We start from the raw sequence: 20,425 nt of genomic DNA on the forward strand, positions 1-20,425 counted from the left end.
ACCCTCACCAAATGAACTGACGCCTGCAGCTCCAGCTGCTTTCATTTACTTATTTATTGATATTTGCATCCTGCCTATGACCAATTTTCCAAGGGGGCACACATCATTTAAAAACAAATGACCAAAAATAGCAAGCTATAACAAAAAGAGCAAACAGGAAAATAAAACGTATCAGCATTAAACACACACACACAGTGCAACATAGCAGCAGATCTATCAAAAAATGTGATGCTCTAAAATCCCAAGAATGCTGGTTGACAGTGGATTCTGGCCTCACCTGCTCCTCCTTGAAGACGATCTTGTTGAAGAAGAATTGGAGATACTCATTTGCGTAATTGATGCACAACTGCTCAAAGCTGTTGAAGCCCAGATCCTATTCAAAATTCAGACCGCAAGTTAAAAAAATGTGTACATGCAGAGCAAAAGGCTACTTGAGAAGAAGAGCTCCACAGCCCAGCCTGCCGTTCTTGAACTGAGCCTGCCTCCGGGAATATCAGAAGCAGCAGCCATTGCAGCACTGGAGGCTGGTCCATCAGGGGCAAGCAGGGCATGGCCCCACTAGTCTCTATCTGCCCTCTGCCAGCCCATACCTGCCTCCTGTCTTTCTTAAAGTCCAGTAAGTGGTCCTGCCTGCTGGCTTCTTAGTCTCAGTGCTGCCCCATGAAGAAACCATCAAGGAGGAGGATGGATGCAAAACGAGCATAAGTTGCCTGTGCCTGTTTTTCACTATGGCTCCATCTACTGTCAGTCTCCCTGCCTTCCACCCAGTGCCGGATTTACGTATAAGCTAAACAAGCTATAGCTTAGGGCCCCACTCTCTTGAGGGCCCCCCCCAAAAAACTTAAAGAAAAAAACCTGGATGTACATCTCCAAAATATAAGGAAAAAAATAAATTGCTTTGATAAAACACATATTTTGTTATGTGCAAATGTCTTTAGATACCTATTAGGTCCATAAATTACCATCTAGCATACATTCAACATAAAAAACAGTGACAATTTGTTGTTGTCAAAGGACAGCTGGACATAGAAAGGGTCCCATTACCTTCAGTAGCTTAGGGCCTCCTCAAACCTCAATCTGGCCCTGCTTCCACCCAGTTAGTTCCAGAGAGCACCAGCCACCTTGATGTGACAAGGACCATTCTGGGGGCACTGGTTGTGTGTGTGTTATCCTATCCTCCTCCTCCCCTGTATCTTAGGTCCTTTGTCAAGGGACATTTGTGTTGGGCACCAAATAGCAGTTTCTGGGGAAGGCCCCGGTTGTAATTGGCTGAACGCTTCTTCCCTCACCTCAAAGCCATAGATATCCAAGACGGCGATGGACAGGGTTTCTTGCCTGGGGTAGGTGAGCCTGTTAATCCTGTCGATGAGCCAGTTGAAGAGCAAGGAGTAGAGGATCTTGGCAATGGCATCTCTGAGGGAAAGAGGAAAGGAAAGAACACATGCACAAGCGCTGTGGGCAAAGAAATGGAAGAAGACAAGGCCACAAGCAGGGGTGCTGAGGGTGAGTGGCAGTATTTACACATGGCTCTCTCTCCATTATGGTTGTGGAGATGTATGGGGCTTCTGTTTACCTGGCATCAACGGCACTGTCAACAGTGAGGGGTGTGTATATCTTTTCTCTCATGGTTTCCTGTTGAGAAAGCGAAGGAAGAAAGATGGCTTCCCTCTGATGGTTAGCGCCAGTCACACAAACTATCATGTCCCCACCACCACCACCTCATGGAATCTCCCCCATCCTAACACCTTTCCATTTTGATTCTCTGGCCCCATATCTGCACAAACTTATTACAGTGGTGCCCCGCAAGACGAATGCCTCGCAAGACGGAAAACCCGCTAGACGAAAGGGTTTTCCGTTTTGGAGGTGCTTCGCAAAACGAATTTCCTATGGGCTTGCTTCTCAAGACGAAAATGTCTTGCGAGTTCCTGCAGGGTTTTTTTCCTCCCCCCCCCCTTTTCCCAAGGCGCTAAGCCGCTTATCAGCTGATCCACTAAGCCGCTAAGCCGTTTAACAGCTGATCGCTAAGCCGTTTAACAGCTGATCACTAAGCCGCTTATCAGCTGATCCGCTAAGCCGCTAAGCTGCTTATCAGCTGATCCGCTAAGCCGCTAAGCCGCTTATCAGCTGATCCGCTAAGCCGCTAAGCTGCTTATCAGCTGATCCGCTAAGCCGCTAAGCCGCTTATCGGCTGATCCGCTAAGCCGCTAAGCCGCTTTTCAGCTGATCCACTAAGCCCGCTAAGCCGCTAATAGCGCTAATCCGCTAAGCCGCTAATGGGCTTGCTTCGCAAGACGAAAAAACCGCAAGACGAAGAGACTCGCGGAACGGATTCTTTTCGTCTTGCGAGGCACCACTGTATCCCAAAATACAGATGTGCTTTTACACTTGCAAGACTGGATGTTTTGCCATCTGCGGTACTTGAGGGTCGATTCCAAAAGATCCTGCCTGAGAAACGTCTTTGCCCCTGTGGAGACGGTAGCACCGAAACAGCGGCACATGTCCTCCTGTCTTGCACTCTCTACAAAGACCTGAGGAACGAGATCATCACCCCACTCGTACTAACCATCCCAGGGCGCTCAACCACTGCCACAATGTCCTTTCTGCTATCAGATCAAAATGAGTAGATAACAGCAAAGGTTGCTAGGTTCATAGCAGGGGCAATCAGAATAAGGGCCTCTAACTGACAGCTGATTCAGGACTTTAAATTGTGCTCTTAATATCAAGTTTCCCTTTCTGTGTATACTGTAATGTTTTATTGCTGCTATGGCCATTGGCTAATGCAAATAAGTTTTATCTATCTATCCCCCGTCCTAATCTACAGGTGCTGCTGGGCTCAAACTGGAAGCTCTTGAGTCCATCCACTGTCCCACCAGGTCAACTGGCTGGGGGGCAAGGATGACTGCAGTAATCAATGAGATACCTCTAGGCAGAACCTTTTTACCAAGAAGTCAGGTGACCACATTCTCCTTCCTGCAATGTAACATATAGGGCATAGCAACACTCTTTGGTCTAAGCAATTCATCACTAAGGAAAGGGAAGCACTTGTCCCTCCCTGAGCAACCTGCTGAGTAACCATGCCTATTATTACTATAATTTATGGTGACGTTTATATAGAAGCCCATAATAAACAAACATTCCCTGGGCAGCTTACAACAAAATATTAAGAGCACAATTTATTATAATAATAATTAAAAACTAACAGCAAACAATAGAGCCCGCCTGTGGGTCAGTGCATCTGGCTGTTAACCAAGATGTTGGTGGTTCAAGCCAACCCAGGAACGGCTCTGAGCAGGAGGCCCTGCATTGTAGGGAGTTGGACTAGATGAACCTTGGGGCCCTTCCAACTCTAAAATTACAGTGGTACCTCGGGTTAAGTACTTAATTCGTTCCGGAGGTCCGTTCTTAACCTGAAACTGTTCTTAACCTGAAGCACCACTTTAGCTAATGGGGCCTCCCGCTGCCGCCATGCCGCCGGAGCTCGATTTCTGTTCTTACCCTAAAGCAAAGTTCTTAACCTGAAGCACTATTTCTAGGTTAGCGGAGTGTGTAACCTGAAGCGTATGTAACCTGAAGTGTATGTAACCCGAGGTACCACTGTATATGATTCTATAATTAAAGGCAACAAATAGGTGCAATGCACAGAAGCAGCACAAAATATTCAACACTCCACATTTTTTTTGTTTTTTTTAAAAACAGTTCAGAATTCCAGGTCAGAATAAAAGGGTCTCTGCCTCCTGAACCCTTTAACTGTTCTTGGCCCAGAAGCAGAGTACCAGACACCTGCCCTTCGGTGCCCATCCTCCCAGCTCCACACTCAGGGCTGCCTGCCCCTTTACCGTCACTTTGAAGGTGATGGACTTCTGCAAGCCCTCGGGGGAGATTTTCAACAGATCGGCCACAACGCGGATCTCCTGGGCGCTCACCACCGAAGCCACCTCCTGGCAATCTGTCTGCAAAGCACCAAGTCAAGGCATGTTTGCAAAGAGGCTGGGCGACCTTATATTTATTTATGGTTGACATTCAAGAACATACAGCAAAAACAGGCTGCTGGATAAGGCAGCACCTCCTCCAGCATCTGGTTGTCACAGAAGCCAACCAGGTGCCTGTGGGAAACCCACAAGGAGCACCAAGCACAAGAGCAGCACATTCCCTTCTTGTGGCAACTGGTATTCAGAAGCATTATTGCCTCTTGCCATCATGGCAAGTAACCACTGACAGCTCTCTCCTCCATTAATTTGTCCAATCTTATTTTATAGCCATCCAATTTGGTGACCACGACTGCCTCCTGTGGGAGTGAGTTCCAAAGTTTAACATTGTATTGCATAAGAAGTCCTTTGTTTACTTTATTTGTCCTATATTTTTCAGCAGTCAGCATCATTGGCCGTCCAACCAGTGCCAGATCAAACCCTGTTGAGGCTCCTAGGCAGTTGAAATCTCAAGGGGAGCCCTTGTGTGCAGGTTCTAGTGGGATAACATTGAACTAAGAAAGCTTGAACTTTTAACTCCGTTTCAAAATCAAATCAATATTATTTTGATCTGTTGTCGTGGGCCCCACCAAAGGTTTGGAGCCCATAGGCAGGTGCCTACTCTGTCTCTTTGGCAATCTGGCACTGTGTCCAACAAGAGAAGGAGAAAAACTTGTCTCTATTCCTTTTCCCCATGACAAGCATCATTTTATAAATTTGTAAGTATTATGCCACCTCTTTTGCTATACTTGGAAGTCCCAAATCCTGCAACATTTCTTCATAGAGTCACTCCATTTGCCTGATTGTTTTAGTTGTCTTTTTCTGAACCTTCTCCAATTGTAATATTTGTTAGTTAGTTAGTTAGTTAGTTAGTTAGTTAGTTAGTTAGTATATTTGTCTGTTTATTACCTGCCCTTCACCCTAAGGTCCCAGGGCAGATTACAACATTAAAACAATATTCAAAGCAGTTTGAAGCAATCTATGTTCATAAAAACCAGGTGGGTCCTGAAAATATACATCTACAATACCCTTTTTGAGATGAGGCGACCAGAACGGTACACGGTATTCCAAATGCAGCCGCCCCATTGATTTGTTTAGTCGGCATTATGATATCAGCAGTTTTATTTTCAATTCCTTTCCTAGTTAACCCCAGCATGGGATTTGCCTTTCTCACAGCAGCCGCACACTGGGTCAGCTGTGCCCAATTATCGTGGGGCAACATCACCAGTGTGAAAATGGGAGCTGACCTCCCCACACTCCAGTTTACATTTTTCACACTGGTTCGCTCTTGCTTGGCTCCCCCCTCTTTGCACCAATACGATTAAAAGTTCTTGCTGGCTACATGATCCAGGCAGTCAGGGACCACGTAGTCAGGGGGGAAACATCAAGGCACCACGCAGCCAACCAGACTACATCCTGAAGCTGCTGTGAAAAAGGCAAATCCCATGCTGGGGTTAACTAGGAAAAGAACTGAAAATAAAACTGCCAATATCATAATGCCAACTATGTGGTTTATTGGGGGTTTTTTTAGCCTTTCCTTAGAATGCACACTAGACATACATTTCCATCCCAGTAACTAACCTCGTATTTTTCAAAGTAGACATTCCCCAAGTGTAGAATGGAAGACAACATGCGGAAGATGCTGTCCTGATCGTGGGCAGTGAAGTGCAGGATTTCCATGGCGTCGAGCAAGCGGTGAAAATCCTCAGTGTCCACCTTGCCAGGAATCTCGCAGTTACCTCCCTACATACAATGAAAGGGAGGCATTTGTTCCCCGCCAAGGAATGCAGACCCTGGGGTGAAAAAGGCTCTCTGCCCCTGGCCAAGACCCTCGTCTGATTGGGACCAACGCCTGGGACAGAGCACCATTCCTCCTTGATTTAAATGTTTGGGTATTTGTAAGAATAATATCCAGCACTTTTATCCTTCTGTTCCATAGGCATTTGAAGGAGAGGCCCATACCTGGTTCAGGTAATAGTATGTTTCTGCCTCTTGAAGGCCGAATTTCCGCTTCTGCTGAGCAGGGAGGCCAGCCAGCATCTCGTAAAATATATGGTAGTTCCGTTCGTTATTGGACTACACGGCAAGGCAGGGAATACAAGAGGGAATCATTACCAGGACAAATATGGACATAGAAACAGCATGAGACAGATTTAATTTATGTGCTGATTTATTTATTTTTAAATAGCAATACATAATTTTTTTGTATGAATAGCTGATGTCTAATTTAAACTTATATATATATATATATATATATATATATATATATATATATATATATATATATTAATTCTATGGTTTTATGCATAATTGTTGTAAGCTGCTCATATATTTTTAATGAATAGCAGTATATACATATTTTTATGCAGAAATAAAGTACAATAATAAAAAAGCACCTTAAGTGGTTAACATAATAGTATAAAATATTCATTTAAAAATAAAAAAGCAAACAAAAAATTATAAAAATATGGATAAAAATCAACAGTACACACACAAACACAAAATAAAAGTACATGTCTCAGTAGGCTTGCCTAAATAAAAATGTTTTAGAAGGCATAGAAAACAATATAGCTCAGTCCAGAGAGCATGAGGCTCTTAATCTCAGGGTTGTGGGTTTGATTCCTGCCTTGGCCAAAAGATTCCTGCATTGCAGGGGGCTGGACTAGATGACTCTCGTGGTCCCTTCCAACTCTACAATTCTATGGTTTTAAAATGCCTGCCTAATATTTTATGTAGCCAAGAGACAGGTGTCCTTTTGTTGGATTGATGGGAGCCAGTGTGGTGTAGTGGTTAGAGTGTAAGACTTGGAAGGAGGAAGGAGGAAGAACCATGTATGTCAACTGTGAACCACCCCCTGAGATCTTCAGATGAAGGGTGCAATACATATTCAATTATTTTTTAAAAAAATTGAGGTCCTTGGATTAAAAAAAAAAGAATATAAATGCAATAAATAAATAAAAAGATAGATTTAGAACTAGCCTGCTATTTCCTAACTCTCTTGCAGAACTCTTGAGAAAAGCTTGTCTTTCTCCTAAGAGTTCTCTCCCAGCTTGCAACATTTTACAAGTCAGGGAAATGACTCAGTAGCTTGGCCACAGGACACCTGCAAAGTAGATGGAGGAACCATCTTTCTTTTTTAAAAGCTGGCCCTTGCTTACAACAGAAGGTTACTGGGGAAATGAAGGAGAAGTGCAGAGCCTCACCTGAAAGACGACCCTTGATTTCTCCAGAAGGTACTGCGAAGTAATGGCACCACAAATGAACCCATTGCTGCAGAGACAAAATTTAATACTTGTGTTGGGTCTTTTCCGTCCCGTAACACAGGTTCCCAACATGCACACAAACACAATGTAACACAACACAGTGGGAATCAGAACTTAATCAGCAGAAATTGCCAATGCTTATTGCGCATGGATATTAATCATGAAATGAGGTAATGATGTATATGACTGGTGAAAATTGAAATACTTTGTTTGAAACTTTATAAACACCACTGCCTGGACCAGCGGGTGGTGTTGCAGTTTTGTGGAATGATCCGACTGCAACCTATTGCTTTGCAATAAACAATGTTGGAATCCTGACTCCTCACATTTCTGAGTTTTATCGGCATAAACTCAGGAGATCAGCTATTTTTGGCTTACAACACTTCTACATTCTGACAAGACACAATCTCAATAATAATAATAATAATAATAATAATTTTATTTATTCCCCGGTCAGAGCCGGGCTCAGGGCGGCTAACACCAGTAAAATTACAGTAAAAACATAATAGAAAAATAAATAAATATCCAGCCTGCTTTACAACTATAGGATCCTGGACCCAGTAGAAGGTTCTTTCTATTATTTCAAACTTGAGGTGCCATGAGAAAGGAAGAGCATATTGTGCACCAACATATCAACAGGGCCAGCCCAGGGCTGTGGCAGCCATGCCCAATTCCATAATTCCCAGAAGCCTGAGTCAGTTGTAACAACAAACTGTGGTTTGCATAGGTGCCACAGCGCCACCCGCGTCCCAAAACACTATAGAATCTGATGCTAAGCAGCAAAGCAAGGTAAAATAAGTAGCAGCAGTGCTGAAGCAGATCTAATAGCTATTTTATAAAAGGACCCCTGACCATTAGGTCCAGTCGTGACCGAATCTGGGGTTGCGGCGCTCATCTCGCTTTATTGGCTGAGGGAGCCAGCGTCATGTGGCCAGCATGACTAAGCCGCTTCTGGTGAACCAGAGCAGCGCACGGAAACGCCGTTTACCTTCCCGCTGGAGTGGTACCTATTGATCTACTTGCACTTTGACGTGCTTTCAAACTGCTAGGTTGGCAGGAGATTTTATAAAAAGGCCCGGGTAAATAAAAAGTTGCTGATCAGGCATTGGAGAGACATGAGACTTGGTACCAGGTGAACCCCATCGGGGAGAGTATTTCCCAAGCAGGGAGCCACTACTGAAAAGGCCCTTTCTTTGACTGCCTCACCTCTGGAGAAGGGTCTCAGAAGATGACCACAGCATTTTGGGCAATTTTATGTAGTTGTTAAAAAAATTAATTAACTAATTAACTGCCAGTTCACGAGAAAAATATTGTGGCTGGGTATACCAAAAAGCACAATGCCACCATTAAAACATCACAAAATCCCATCTTTACATCAATAAGGGAAAGTAATGCTCAACTCTAGGGCAGGGATAGGCATCGTGTTGCTCTCCAGATGTTTGGGACTACAACTCCCATCATCCCTGAGAATTGGCCAAGCTGGCTGGGGATAATGGGACTTGGAGTTAACCATCTGGAGGACTCTAGATTGGCTGCTTCTGCTCTAGAGACACCACTGGCCTTACAAAGCACCACCATTAACTAGCCCAAAGGCAGCGTAGTAGGACGGCTTACAATTCCTTCATCTGCACTGGGTTTGGGGGGCGGGAGTGGTTAAACAGCAGAATCCTGTGCATGTTTCCCCTTAGAAGTATGTCCTCATGAAAATTAATCAACATTTTAGTGCAAATTTCTCTTAATACACGCATTTGTATGCAATTTCCCCTAAACTACACATTTTTTGCAAAGCAATTTCCCCTAATACGTTATTTTCACTTTTGTGTGAAAGATTTCAAGAAAGATTTACGCTATGCATTTTTGCATAGGCTACATGGTGGAGAAATGAACTGCAAAATTTAGAAAAGGTGCACATTTTGAAGGATGGCTGCATTTTGGTTCTCCGATCGTTTTGGGAAGGGCGAATTACTGAAATGTGAACTGAATTTAATTTCTCAGCTCATTCCTACTCAGGGCAGAGGACCCCTGTGCATGTGCTAATTTTATATTGTATAAGGTGCCTTTGGGCAAATGCGAATGGTGCTTTGCAGTTTACACAACAGCCTTACAAGCAAGTAAGAAATAATAAAGCTGTTTTAAATGGGAGGGAGAAGGGCAGGAGATCTGGGTCCTGATGCAAAAGATCTTGGGCTCATGCCCTCTGGGCCACCCCCTAACATGAGCCCAATATCTCACAGGCTGGAAGCCTGGATTGTCTGCCAGTGGGTTGTAGCTTCATTGAAGTTAGTAGACACATTGAAATTAGTAGTTCAAAGTTAGCCACGGCCATTAATTTCAATGGGTCTACTCTGAGTGGGACTGACATTGGCTACAACTCCCAGGGTAGGGGCATTAGGATCAGGGCCCTTTAAGAGTTCAGGCAGGGTCGTACGGGAGCATTAAGTATGCAGGCGGCATGACAGAGGAGAGAAACTACAGAAAGACGCAGGGCATGTGGTTTACTTACTCCTCCAGAAAGAGTTCCACAAATTTCCCAAACCTGCTGGAGTTGTCGTTCCGCACCGTCTTGGCATTTCCGAAGGATTCCAGCAGAGGAGTCGCTTCAAGGATCTGACTCGACCACCGCATAAAGCGAAATACAAAACAGGAGGAAAAAGCACACCGGCATGCAACAATGAGGGGGAGGATATTGTTTCCTTCGTTTAAAGCTCAAACTCCACAACAAATAATGGGGTCATCTCCCCATGCTAGGGAGACCCATCATGCAAGGAGGGTGCTCAGTAGGGCAAGTGAGGGGTGCATCTCAGACAAAGGAGTGGCTTGAAGAGCACCCCAAGGGCCAGGTGTAGGTGGTCTATGCTCCAGGGCTTAGTTGGGTGCATCTGAGGATCAAGAACTCTGCCAAGGGTGCCAAGATGCGCACATTTCACAGCAATGAAGACTGACCCATCAGCTGCAAGGTTGCAGGTGTACAGCACATGTGGCTATTCACATGGAAGGCAAAGGCTGCACACATGCAATGTGCTAAGGGCTCACACATTTGCAGTTTAACCCCTGGAACAATCAACCCACCCTTGACTGAGTGCGATTTTTATGGCCAACTACCCTGCAACAAGAAATGTAGGGTGCACATTAGTCACTCAGATCAGGGCTGGATTTAGGTTTGATGAGGCCCTAAGCTACTGAAGGTGATGGGGCCCTTTATATGTCCAGCTCTCCTTTGTCAACAACAAATTGCCACTGTTTTTTGTGTCGAATATATGCTATATGGCAATTTATGCACATAACAAAATATGTACATCATAGGAGCCTACGTAACACAAAACACTGTTGCTGTGTGTAGGTTTTATTCTATTTGTTTTTCTCTTACATTTTGGAAATGTACATCCAGTTTTTTCCCCTTTACATTTTTTTTTGGGGGGGGGCAAGAGAGTGGGGCCCAAAGCTATAGCTTGTTTAGCTTATACGTAAATCTGGCGCTGACTCAGATCATTCCCCAGTACCCCAAAACAAATAGGGTAGGACAGATGGGGCAATCTTAGAAGCTGCCTTTTCACAGTGAACTTGAAGGTTGGACCCTCCAATGCAACCCCTTGCGTACGGGTCACCATCCTTCAAGCACATTCTGAGGAGCAACTGACCCTCAATTCTTGATTATCCAGACCAGATCAGTGGTAGCTAACCCAAGCACAGAGGAATGGGAAGGGGCAGAGTAACTCCTCAGTGGTTAAGCTCAGATTAGACCAAGGCAAATGAGGGACCAATCTGCATGCAATTTAATCCATCCTTGGTTTCACTCTGTTAAATCACGGCAAAACATTCACACTGCACACGGCTTCTCTGTACCTCTATCTGCGGAAGTGCATGAAGGAAGCAGAGGTTGGGAGGCAATCAGCGTGCAATTGATCAGGTTTTTTAAAAAGCTCAGAATGGCTCACACTCTCCAACCCATCCCCTTTGCAGTTGCCCATCAAACAAACTTGGCAGTGCCACCCCGGAGATGGAGACTCAAGACCTTTTAATCAGTTTAGGGGCTCATCCAGACTTCCTTTTGTGCCATGTATTCAGGCACCTTTGGCCTTCTGGCCTTCAAAGCTCTGCGTCCAAGCGGTTTGTTTTTTGGTCCCAGTCCTTTCCCTGGGAAAACTGGTGAATTGGAGCAAAAAGCAGTCACGTTTTCTACAGATTGACATTTGCTCCAGTTCAGCAGTGAAACGTGGGTTTTCCTGGGTAAACACCGGGACAGGATAACCTCAACAGCATTCAGACACAAAGCTTTAAAGCCCAGATCTGTGCCTGGGAAGCATGGTGCAAAAGGAAGTCAGAATGAGCCCCTGGTCTTGGACTGGCTTGGCTGCCTTCAGTCGGGCTGTTGTACCTGCTGTGTTGCAGTGTGCTTCTGATTTATCGCTGCCAGGTAACGGAGGATCAGTTTGGTGGCTTCCGTTTTGCCCGAACCACTTTCGCCACTACAAGAAATCAGGTGAACAAGACAGCCCTAGTTATTTATTATCATCTCTTCCTTGCGATGCTAAAACATACATGCTTGTAGGTTATGTATCAGTCTTGCAAACACTTGCAGAACTGGAGGAGGTTATGGGCTAGCTCGCCTTAACGGAACGCACCAGCCTTGCCAACAGGAAGATGGAAGGTGTTGCACTCAGAAGTGGCACTGAAAGCTCACCTGATAATAATACACTGGTTGATTTTGGCATCTCTCAGTTTGCTGTAGGCGATATTGGTGATTGCGAAAAGGTGCCTGTGAAAAGAGAGAGAGGATTTAAAAATCTGGCGTAAATTGCAATGCAGATATCAGTGATGTGCTTCCACCAAGCTAACATTTCAGCGCACCTGCATTGACAGTAGGAACCACAGTCTTCTGGGACTGGGTGCCTGGAGGGAAGCAGTTCTAGAGGACACCGGCAACACACTGAAATGCAGGAAGTACCTTTATTGTACTGACCTTTCCCCTCCAAGTCCTCAACAGCTGGGAAGAACATTTATCTACCCAAGATCCTTGAGAGCCACTTCATGTCATATTAGACCAACCTTCACCAACCCGATGTTGTCCAGAGGTTTTGGACTACAACTCCTATCAGCCCCAGCTAGCACTGCCATGGTAACCAGGGCTAATAGAGGTTATAGTCCAAAACATCTAGAGAACATCAGGTTGGCGAAGGCTGGATTGGACAAGATGGAGTGATGGTCTGACTCAGGATAAGACTGCTTTATGTGTTACTTAGCCACTGCTCTGGCTCCTGAGATTTCAGCAGACATACAATTACTTTTCAGAATACCTCTGTAGCCATGCTTTTTATAAAGCATGCACTTCTTTGGAAGTTAACAATACACAGCTTGTTGCCTCCAGATCCAATCTGTAAGCAGCAGAGACTTACGGTGGGTTCTCCCCCAAGGCTTTCCCTTCATATTGCAGCACGTGGTCTGTCCCGTAGATGTTGTACATTTTGTAAGGATTCACAGACACTAAGATGCTACCTATATAGGTCTGGAAGAGAAAGAGAGAAATTCGGCGGAAGGGGATAAGCTCTGAATGCATGCATGACACTACGACCTGCTTCACACATAATGCTAAGCCATGGTTTATTCCATTCTTGCCTGTTAAACCATGGCTTAGTTTTACACGTGAACCTTTAACTATTATTTGTTTACTGCAAAAAACAACAACAAAAAACCCCACAACATGATCTGAAGCCATGGTTTGCTGTCGGTTTATGAACCTTGATTTGTTTTAAGTCCAGCTTGAAATCCCAGAACCTTTCCTTAACCAAGATTTGTTTGGATAAGACATTCACAAAGCCACAAAAGCACAAGACAAAAGATCCTGCAAAACGAAACAAACTATGGAGAAACAAGTCATGGATTGTTTGATCGTCTGTGGGACAACTCCTGGTTTGTTAAACAAACCGTAATGGTTTAGCACTACGTGCAAACCAGGCTTCTCTCTCTGTGTGTATTGAACACCAAGCACAGTCAAGTGAAGTAGAACCCTGCCAAGCAGCACAGTTACTAATTCATAAACAACACAACTTACTTGGTTGGGTGGTTACTCAAAAGTAATTGGGTGCTTTGTGTATCAAAACCACAAATAAGCAAGAACGGAACCTACTGGATGTAACCTTAGCTTTATCTGGAACTCCTCCAGAACCTTTTCCTTCATCTTCCTATATTTTGCTTTCATTTATGCATTTGTTAATTTAAAAATCCCATATTTTTAATTTACTTTAATCATTGCATCTTTATTTCATCCTTCCCTGCCCCTACGAGCTGGATGGTATGCACCCGCCTTCTGGTGCCCTCCATATGTTTTGGACAACAGCTCCCATCAGACCCAGCCAGCACACAGCCATATGTTGCTGGAACTGATGGGAGCTTAGTTGGTTGGGGGATGGCTGGTATACAGAGTTCACTTTCTGCCTCCCAACCCCAGTTCCCACATTTATTGCTACAACAATCCCAAGATCTCCCAGAGTGCTTTGTGGCTTAGTGAGGATTTGAACCCAGGTCTCCATGGGCCAACACTGCATCCACAGCACCATGCTGGGTTCTTTCCCAGTAGTTCATTAAGCTTCGGAAATAAGCAAAAGCGAAAGGACAACAACCAACTTACATAAATTAGTCCCCGGTCAAACCTCAACCTGATGTTGTTAAGAACCGCATTCTCCTGGAGGTCTCTGCAGTGTACAGAAAGAAAGGAGTTCTTTCAAAGACTATTTGTTATGTATTAGTTATGTTATCATTAGGTTGTTGTACCCCAAAGAAAATGCAGTGCACATGGGGGGGGGGTGTCGGGGAAGACAAAATCCAGGCTTCCTCAACCTCAGCCCTCCAGATGTTTTTTTGCCTACAACTCCCATGATCCCTAGCTAGCAGGACCAGTGGTCAGGGATGATGGGAATTGTAGTCTCAAAACATCTGGAGGGCTGAGGTTGAGGAAGCCTGAGTCATAATCAATTGCATATCATTTGCAGACAGAAAGCAACAAGAGCAAACACCAACCATATTCGCTGAATTAATTTCCATTGCGGACATGGGGCAAACAAGCAAGCACCAGGAATTTCTACTTCGCTCTATTTCCCCAACATCTTTAGTCCAGAGGGGCAGAGAGTTTTGGACATTCACATTCATCGTTTTGGACATTCACAATGTTTGTCTGGGATTCCCAGCATTTGCACCTGGAAAGCCACCAGATTCCAAGCGTTCCTTAAATTAAATTATCTGACAGCAGTCAACTTACTCCAGCTGGGTCATGTCTTCCACAGCATTATCCCCGTGCTGCAGTGGGTGGGCTGGACATTGCAAGCTGTGGGTGGTGTGCATCTATATTTGCAGAGAGGAAAAGGCAATAAAATCAGCACATGCTCAGATCCACGCCCCATGCACTTGACCCTCAAGGAAAATGCAGGCTATCTTTTGTATGCAAATACATGCGATCAATGCATTTATTATTCAGGGTATTATTTATTGCTTGTAACGCCCGTTCTCAAAGCGGCTTTCAGCAATAAAATACAGTGTTACCTTGGTTTAAGCACAGCTTAGTATATGAACAACTTGGATTAAGAACTCTGCAAACCTGAAAGTAGGTGTTTTGGATTGTGAACTTTGTCTTGGAAGCAGAACATGTTCCACTTCCTGTTGAGTGTGTTCCATTTGTAAATTGAGTCCCCCGCTGCTATGGGAAAGCACACCTTGGTTTAAGAATGCTTTGGTTTAAGAACGGACTTCCGGAACGGATTAAGTTCATAAACCAAGGTACCCCTGTATGGCAAACAGTATCAATGCATTAAAGGTAAAGGTAAAGGTACCCCTGCCCGTACGGGCCAGTCTTGACAGACTCTGGGGTTGTGGACCCATCTCACTCAAGAGGCCGGGGGCCAGCGCTGTCCGCAGACACTTCTGGGTCACGTGGCCAGCGTGACAAGCTGCATCTGGCGAGCCAGCGCAGCACACGGAAACGCCGTTTACCTTCCCGCCAGTAAGCGGTCCCTATTTATCTACTTGTACCTGGGGGTGCTTTCAAACTGCTAGGTTGGCAGGCGCTGGGACCGAGCAACGGGAGCGCACCCCGCCGCGGAGATTCAAACCGCCGACCTTTCGATCGACAAGCCCTAGGCGCTGAGGCTTTTACCCACAGCGCCACCCGCGTCCCTAAGTTCCAATCAATGCATTGGAACTTATCAATTAAAAAAGAGAGCAGTTATACAACTGGTGGGAAAAGACAGACTACAAAACTGTTCCTGAATAAGGCACCTGGGGTGGTTGTGACAGTGGCTGGTTCAAGACACAGGGCACCATATACAAAGTGATTTATAGAATATTGTCATGGGCTGGTTGGATGCAAAGGAGCAGTGGGAGGAACCAGCAAGGGAACCCCCAAAGGAAGAAGGCTCAGAGTGAGGGGACAATGACGAGTGGTCAGAGGGAGAAGAGGGAGAAGACTGGGAAGAGGATGTGCTGGAAGCTGAAGAGGTAACAGTGTTTAATGAGCAGGAAGAGGCTGTGGTAGAGAGGAGTCCAGAGTCAGACACAGGAGCAGAGGCTGGAGAGGAGAGGGGCCAGGAGGCAGAGATGAGACAGGCTGATGAAGAATCCAGGGAATCTTCCCCTCCTGCTGTGACAAGCTCCTATCCCCACTTGTCTCCCAGAACACAAAAAGGAATGAAGAGGGTGGAGCAAAGAAAGAGAAGATGTAGGTGTCTCAGATTGCTTGGAAAGGAACTGAAGAAGAAATAGACTTAGAGAGCTGTGGACCTTCAGTCCTCACAACTGCCTCATTGGGACAAGATCAACCAGGAAGAGTTGGGGTGCTCACTTGGCCTGAGCTGTTTGTTTGTTTGTTTGTTTGTTTGTTTGTTTGAATAAAGAGTTAACTTCACCGACATCTTGTGAGATATTGCTGACCTGACCCTGACACCCGTTCTGACATACAGAGTGACTGAGAGGGTATATAAGCTGCCTGGGGGAAGAATTGTGGGGCAGGAGCTGCCCCGTCCTCGTGGCCTGAACATTGCCAGAGTGGTTTAACAGCCAGCCTCTCTTCACAGGGAACTCTGGAAATTGTAGCTCTGGGACAGGAATAGGGGCCTCCTAACAACCCTCAGCACACTTCACAAACTACATCTCCCAGAATTCTTTGGAGGAAGCCATGAGTGGTATTATAGTGCTTTAAATGTATGGCATGAATGTGTCCCAAGAGCAGGAGCAAATTAGCCTGCTGTGACTGATAGTTGCATTGAAACTCCTGAGGAACCCCCGGGTGCCCTCCAACCCCCCATTCCTAACCCTTTAGCCACCTTGACTGTAAGTAAAACAACAAAGGGTTAAAAGGTATGTAGAGTAAGGGGCTACCAAGTCCTAATTCTTACTCAAGTCGTCATGCCGTGTCTCGGCTGAATCATTTCAGATTGCAGGTAGCCATTAACATGACTGAATTATTTTGCATGCACTAACCCCCTCCCCCAAAAAACCCCTACCCATAGAAAACTAGCATGTCAGACCTAGACCCCTCCTTGACATTCTAGATTTCTATGCATAGGTAGATAGATAGATAGATAGATAGATAGATAGATAGATAGATAGATAGATAGATGATAGATAGATGATAGATAGATAGATAGATATAGATAGATAGATAGATAGAGATAGATGATAGATAGATAGATAGATAGATAGATAGATAGATAGATAGATAATGATGATGATAGATAGATAGATGATAGATAGATATAGATAGATAGATAGATAGATAGATAGATAGATAGATAGATAGATAGATAGATATACTCACATGATTATGTGAGCCCCGCACCTGCACCAGTCCAGCCTAGACACAAGTTGGCTCTATCCCTGATGCTTTTGAAACACCAAACAATTTTTTAAAAAGCAAAATTTTATCCTATCCCTTTTCCAAGTAGCTCAAGGGAGCATAGATCATTTTCCTCCTGCTTCATTGTAACACCTAGTAAGCTTCATGGAAAAGTAAGGATTTGAACCCTGATATCTCAAGTCCTGAACCAACGCTCTAACCTTCATACCATACTGGCTCTCTATAAACATTCCCACTGCTTCTAGGAAAGGTATGGATAATCCCCAAGAAAGTGGTGGTGGAGGAGGTGTTGCTTAGCAACCACGCAGAGTGGCCTGATCTTTACTGAGGTAACACGTGCCCTGATTGGCTGAGTACTTCTGAGGGAGTTTTCCTCCGTATGTTTGGTTGTATGTCTCCCTCCATGCACAAGGCCCAAACTAAGAGAGACAAAATCTCTCTATTCCTTTCTCCTCAAATCATACACTGTTGTTGTTCAGTTTCGCCCAGTAAAGTGTTATCGAGACTTTTCTCCCTGGGCTCTGTGTTATTTAAGTGACTTTGCTTACAGGCAGCATCTCGTTTTCAAGCCTGCCGTGGTGCCCTGTTTGTTGGTATCGAGTCTGTAAAGGCAGCGGCAGAAGATTGGTAAGCAAATACTTATCAAAAGATAAGCTCCTCAAAGCTGGGCTGTGAACGATGATCCGCTTCAGGCAGCTCTGCTCAAGGCAGCAGGAGTCAGCTTCGCTCTAATTAATACTCTCCTCCTGTTCCACGCCAGCTCCATGTCGGAGATCAGGTCCCTAAATTTACATACCGCTCTCTTGCTCTGACAGGCAGCTTGTGCCTCTAACAGGGGCTACTAACCCTGATGGCTGTGGTCTGCCTCCACTGTCAGAGGCAGCAAATGTTTCTGAATTCCAGTTGCTGGAAAAAGCAGGAGGGGTGACTGCTGTTGTGTTCAGGCACTGCTTGTGAACTTCCCATAGAGGGTTCTGTTTGGCCACTGTGAGAACAGGAGCCACTGGCCTCATCCAGCAGGCTCATATAACTGCAAACTTAACTGAATTACTTCCCATCCCGAAGTGAGACCTTGCGAGTGAAACTGATCCAGAATTCCAAGAGAACCTGGACAGAAAAGTCCGGTTCAGGATAACCTTTCCACTTCCATCCACCCCTAGTTCCCAGACCAGGGCCAACCCAAGGAGAAGGGCAAAATGCGCCCCACACAAACAGATTTCATGGACAGTTGAATCTTACTTAATTACAGGGGCAACAGGATCCTGAGGGCACTCAGCTAGTTATGGGGGGACAAGACAGGTATTGTGCCAAATCAAACTCTTGCCTCCCAGAAGAGGCCAGAGAAGAGACAGCTAGGGAAGCTGCCCTCCCCTGAACATCCGCCGCCTGAGACAGTTACCACACTCTGCCTAACGATAGGGCCGGCCCTGTTCCGCTCCACTCCCCTTCCCCCTCCCCATCACAAAATAGCTCCCCTTCAATTACCTTGCACCGCCACCTCTTGCTCATCCCACCAAATTCCGTGTGGTGCATCGTCGACCCGCGTGTCAGGTACCACGCCAAGCCACTGCCTCCCTGGAAAGATGTCGATGGGTTCAAGCTCCCTGAGGCCCAATCGTTGGCTGCCTGGTGCCGGGGGTTGTTCTGGTTTTGCATGCGGGATTTCCTCCTGAAGGAAGAGCCGATCCGCTGGATCTGGGGCATGACGACTGCGTACCTCCCAAAGCTGTCCTCCGCGTCGTTTTCATGCAGCTCGGCGGGCGAATAGGCAGCTTCCCAGCTTCCCAGGTGGTTATTCCGAAAGGGTGAGGAACGGGGAAGGGGAGGGCTCCCCCTTCCCATGTTGTAGGCAGCCCCCTTAAACGAAGCTGCCCTTTGGGACAAGGGGCTGAGGTTGGGCCCTCCCAAGTGGCCAGGATTGCCCCCCGAAATGGCGTAGGACCAATTACTATCCCAGGCCTTGCGGGCCAGTTTAGGAGTCGGTGACCGGGAGTGGCCGGCCAACCCTGCTTGCTTCGATGGTGGCGGTGGTGGAGGCGGTGGAGGAGGAACATCCTCATAAAATAGACTCCTGGAAAAGGGGGGCAACTGTCCAGGGATGTGATCAGCCCGTGCCTGGGACGCCTTCCTATCTTTCGTGCTGCTTTTTGTCAGGGAAGGGGGACGCCTGATGGACGAAACAGCCTGGGCCATCCCAGCTAATGGCTGTCCGACGCGCTGCAGGTAGGCCTGCCGGGTGCTGGGAACAGGACTTGAGGGCACAGACAGATTCGAAAGGCTCCTCAGGCTTCCAGTGGCTCTTGTCTTGGGTGAGGGATTCCAGGCTGCCGGCCTTCCATTTCCAGAAACACGGTCCCACCTCTGCTGCTGCTGTTGCTGTTGCTGCTGCTGTAGCCATTGACCCTCTCCTGGTCCATTGGCACCATCAAAATCCTCGGTGAGAGGAGACGAGTTTCTTGGAGACTCCCTGATGGTGACCCTCCGGCTCCCTTGCTGCGTAAACATGTGAGGGGAGCTCCTGGCAGACAAATTGGGGGACTGGGAGCCCAACTGCCTCATGAACTGGTTTCTCATTAACGGTTTCACAGCTTTGGTCGGGGGCTCTTGCTGCCTGCTCCAAGCTTGGGGGAGCATGCCTTGAGCATCCACGGGCGGGGGGCTCGTTCTCCTTGGAGGCTGGAAAGGGTTTTGGATGGGAGGCGAGCCAAAATTCCTGAGAGATGGTTGAGGTGAGGGAGGGGCTTTCAATCTCCCGGTGGTGGGATTATGGAAGCCCACTGAGGCAAATCTTCCAGGGGTCCTGTTCGACATAGCATCCTGGAACTTGGAAGTAATGGATTTGACGGAGCCATGAAATGAAGGGTGGCTCAAAGGGGCCTCAGTCCTGTGACTACTGACTCCTCCTAAACTAGAGGAGGATGGAGTGCGTTGGCTCATAAAAGGATTACGTGCTGTTGGTCTAGGGGATGAAGGTGAGCGGAAGGTGGCGTTTTCTGATGGGTTCCCCATGGCGGCCGGCCTATGTCCCCATGATGGAGTAGCATTTTCTGGCGGTGAAACGACTCTCTTCAAAGGAGGAGGAGCCCCAGAAGTAGCTGAGTTCCTCCGCTGGAGGGAAGGACTTCCATGCATGATTGTTGACCATGAAGAAGAGGAGGACCTTGAGGGCTGGTGGCCACCAGACAACTGCTGATAAGGGTTACTTATCTCAGGAACATGGAAGCCGGTCTGAGGCCTATTTAAGCCATATGACCTTGGACTTTGTTTTAGAGAAGAGGGAGAGTTGGCTGTTTGGCTGAATTCCCTCTGAGGTGAGCTGGGGCCTTCTTGGTGTGTCTTAGTGTGGAAAGATGACT

General features: G+C 46.3%; 1 protein-coding gene across 1 annotated transcript in view; it reads right to left on the bottom strand.

The window, feature by feature from the left end:
• The window catches only part of MYO15A (myosin XVA), a 103,686-nt gene that overhangs the window by 72,643 nt on the left and 10,618 nt on the right, over window positions 1-20,425 (bottom strand). Inside the window, exons 2-14 of the mRNA XM_077918666.1 lie at window positions 14,481-14,563; window positions 13,854-13,917; window positions 12,622-12,731; window positions 11,910-11,984; window positions 11,604-11,694; window positions 9,732-9,835; window positions 7,169-7,235; window positions 5,928-6,041; window positions 5,547-5,708; window positions 3,837-3,950; window positions 1,574-1,632; window positions 1,290-1,413; window positions 278-373 (exon numbers count right to left, since the gene is read on the bottom strand). Of these exons, the coding sequence (XP_077774792.1) occupies window positions 278-373; window positions 1,290-1,413; window positions 1,574-1,632; window positions 3,837-3,950; window positions 5,547-5,708; window positions 5,928-6,041; window positions 7,169-7,235; window positions 9,732-9,835; window positions 11,604-11,694; window positions 11,910-11,984; window positions 12,622-12,731; window positions 13,854-13,917; window positions 14,481-14,563 (1,263 nt within the window). The remainder of the gene's footprint in view (window positions 1-277; window positions 374-1,289; window positions 1,414-1,573; window positions 1,633-3,836; window positions 3,951-5,546; window positions 5,709-5,927; window positions 6,042-7,168; window positions 7,236-9,731; window positions 9,836-11,603; window positions 11,695-11,909; window positions 11,985-12,621; window positions 12,732-13,853; window positions 13,918-14,480; window positions 14,564-20,425) is intronic.

Source organism: Podarcis muralis, chromosome 14 (genome assembly GCF_964188315.1).
Source record: "Podarcis muralis chromosome 14, rPodMur119.hap1.1, whole genome shotgun sequence".
Classification (NCBI taxonomy): Eukaryota; Metazoa; Chordata; class Lepidosauria; order Squamata; family Lacertidae; genus Podarcis; species Podarcis muralis.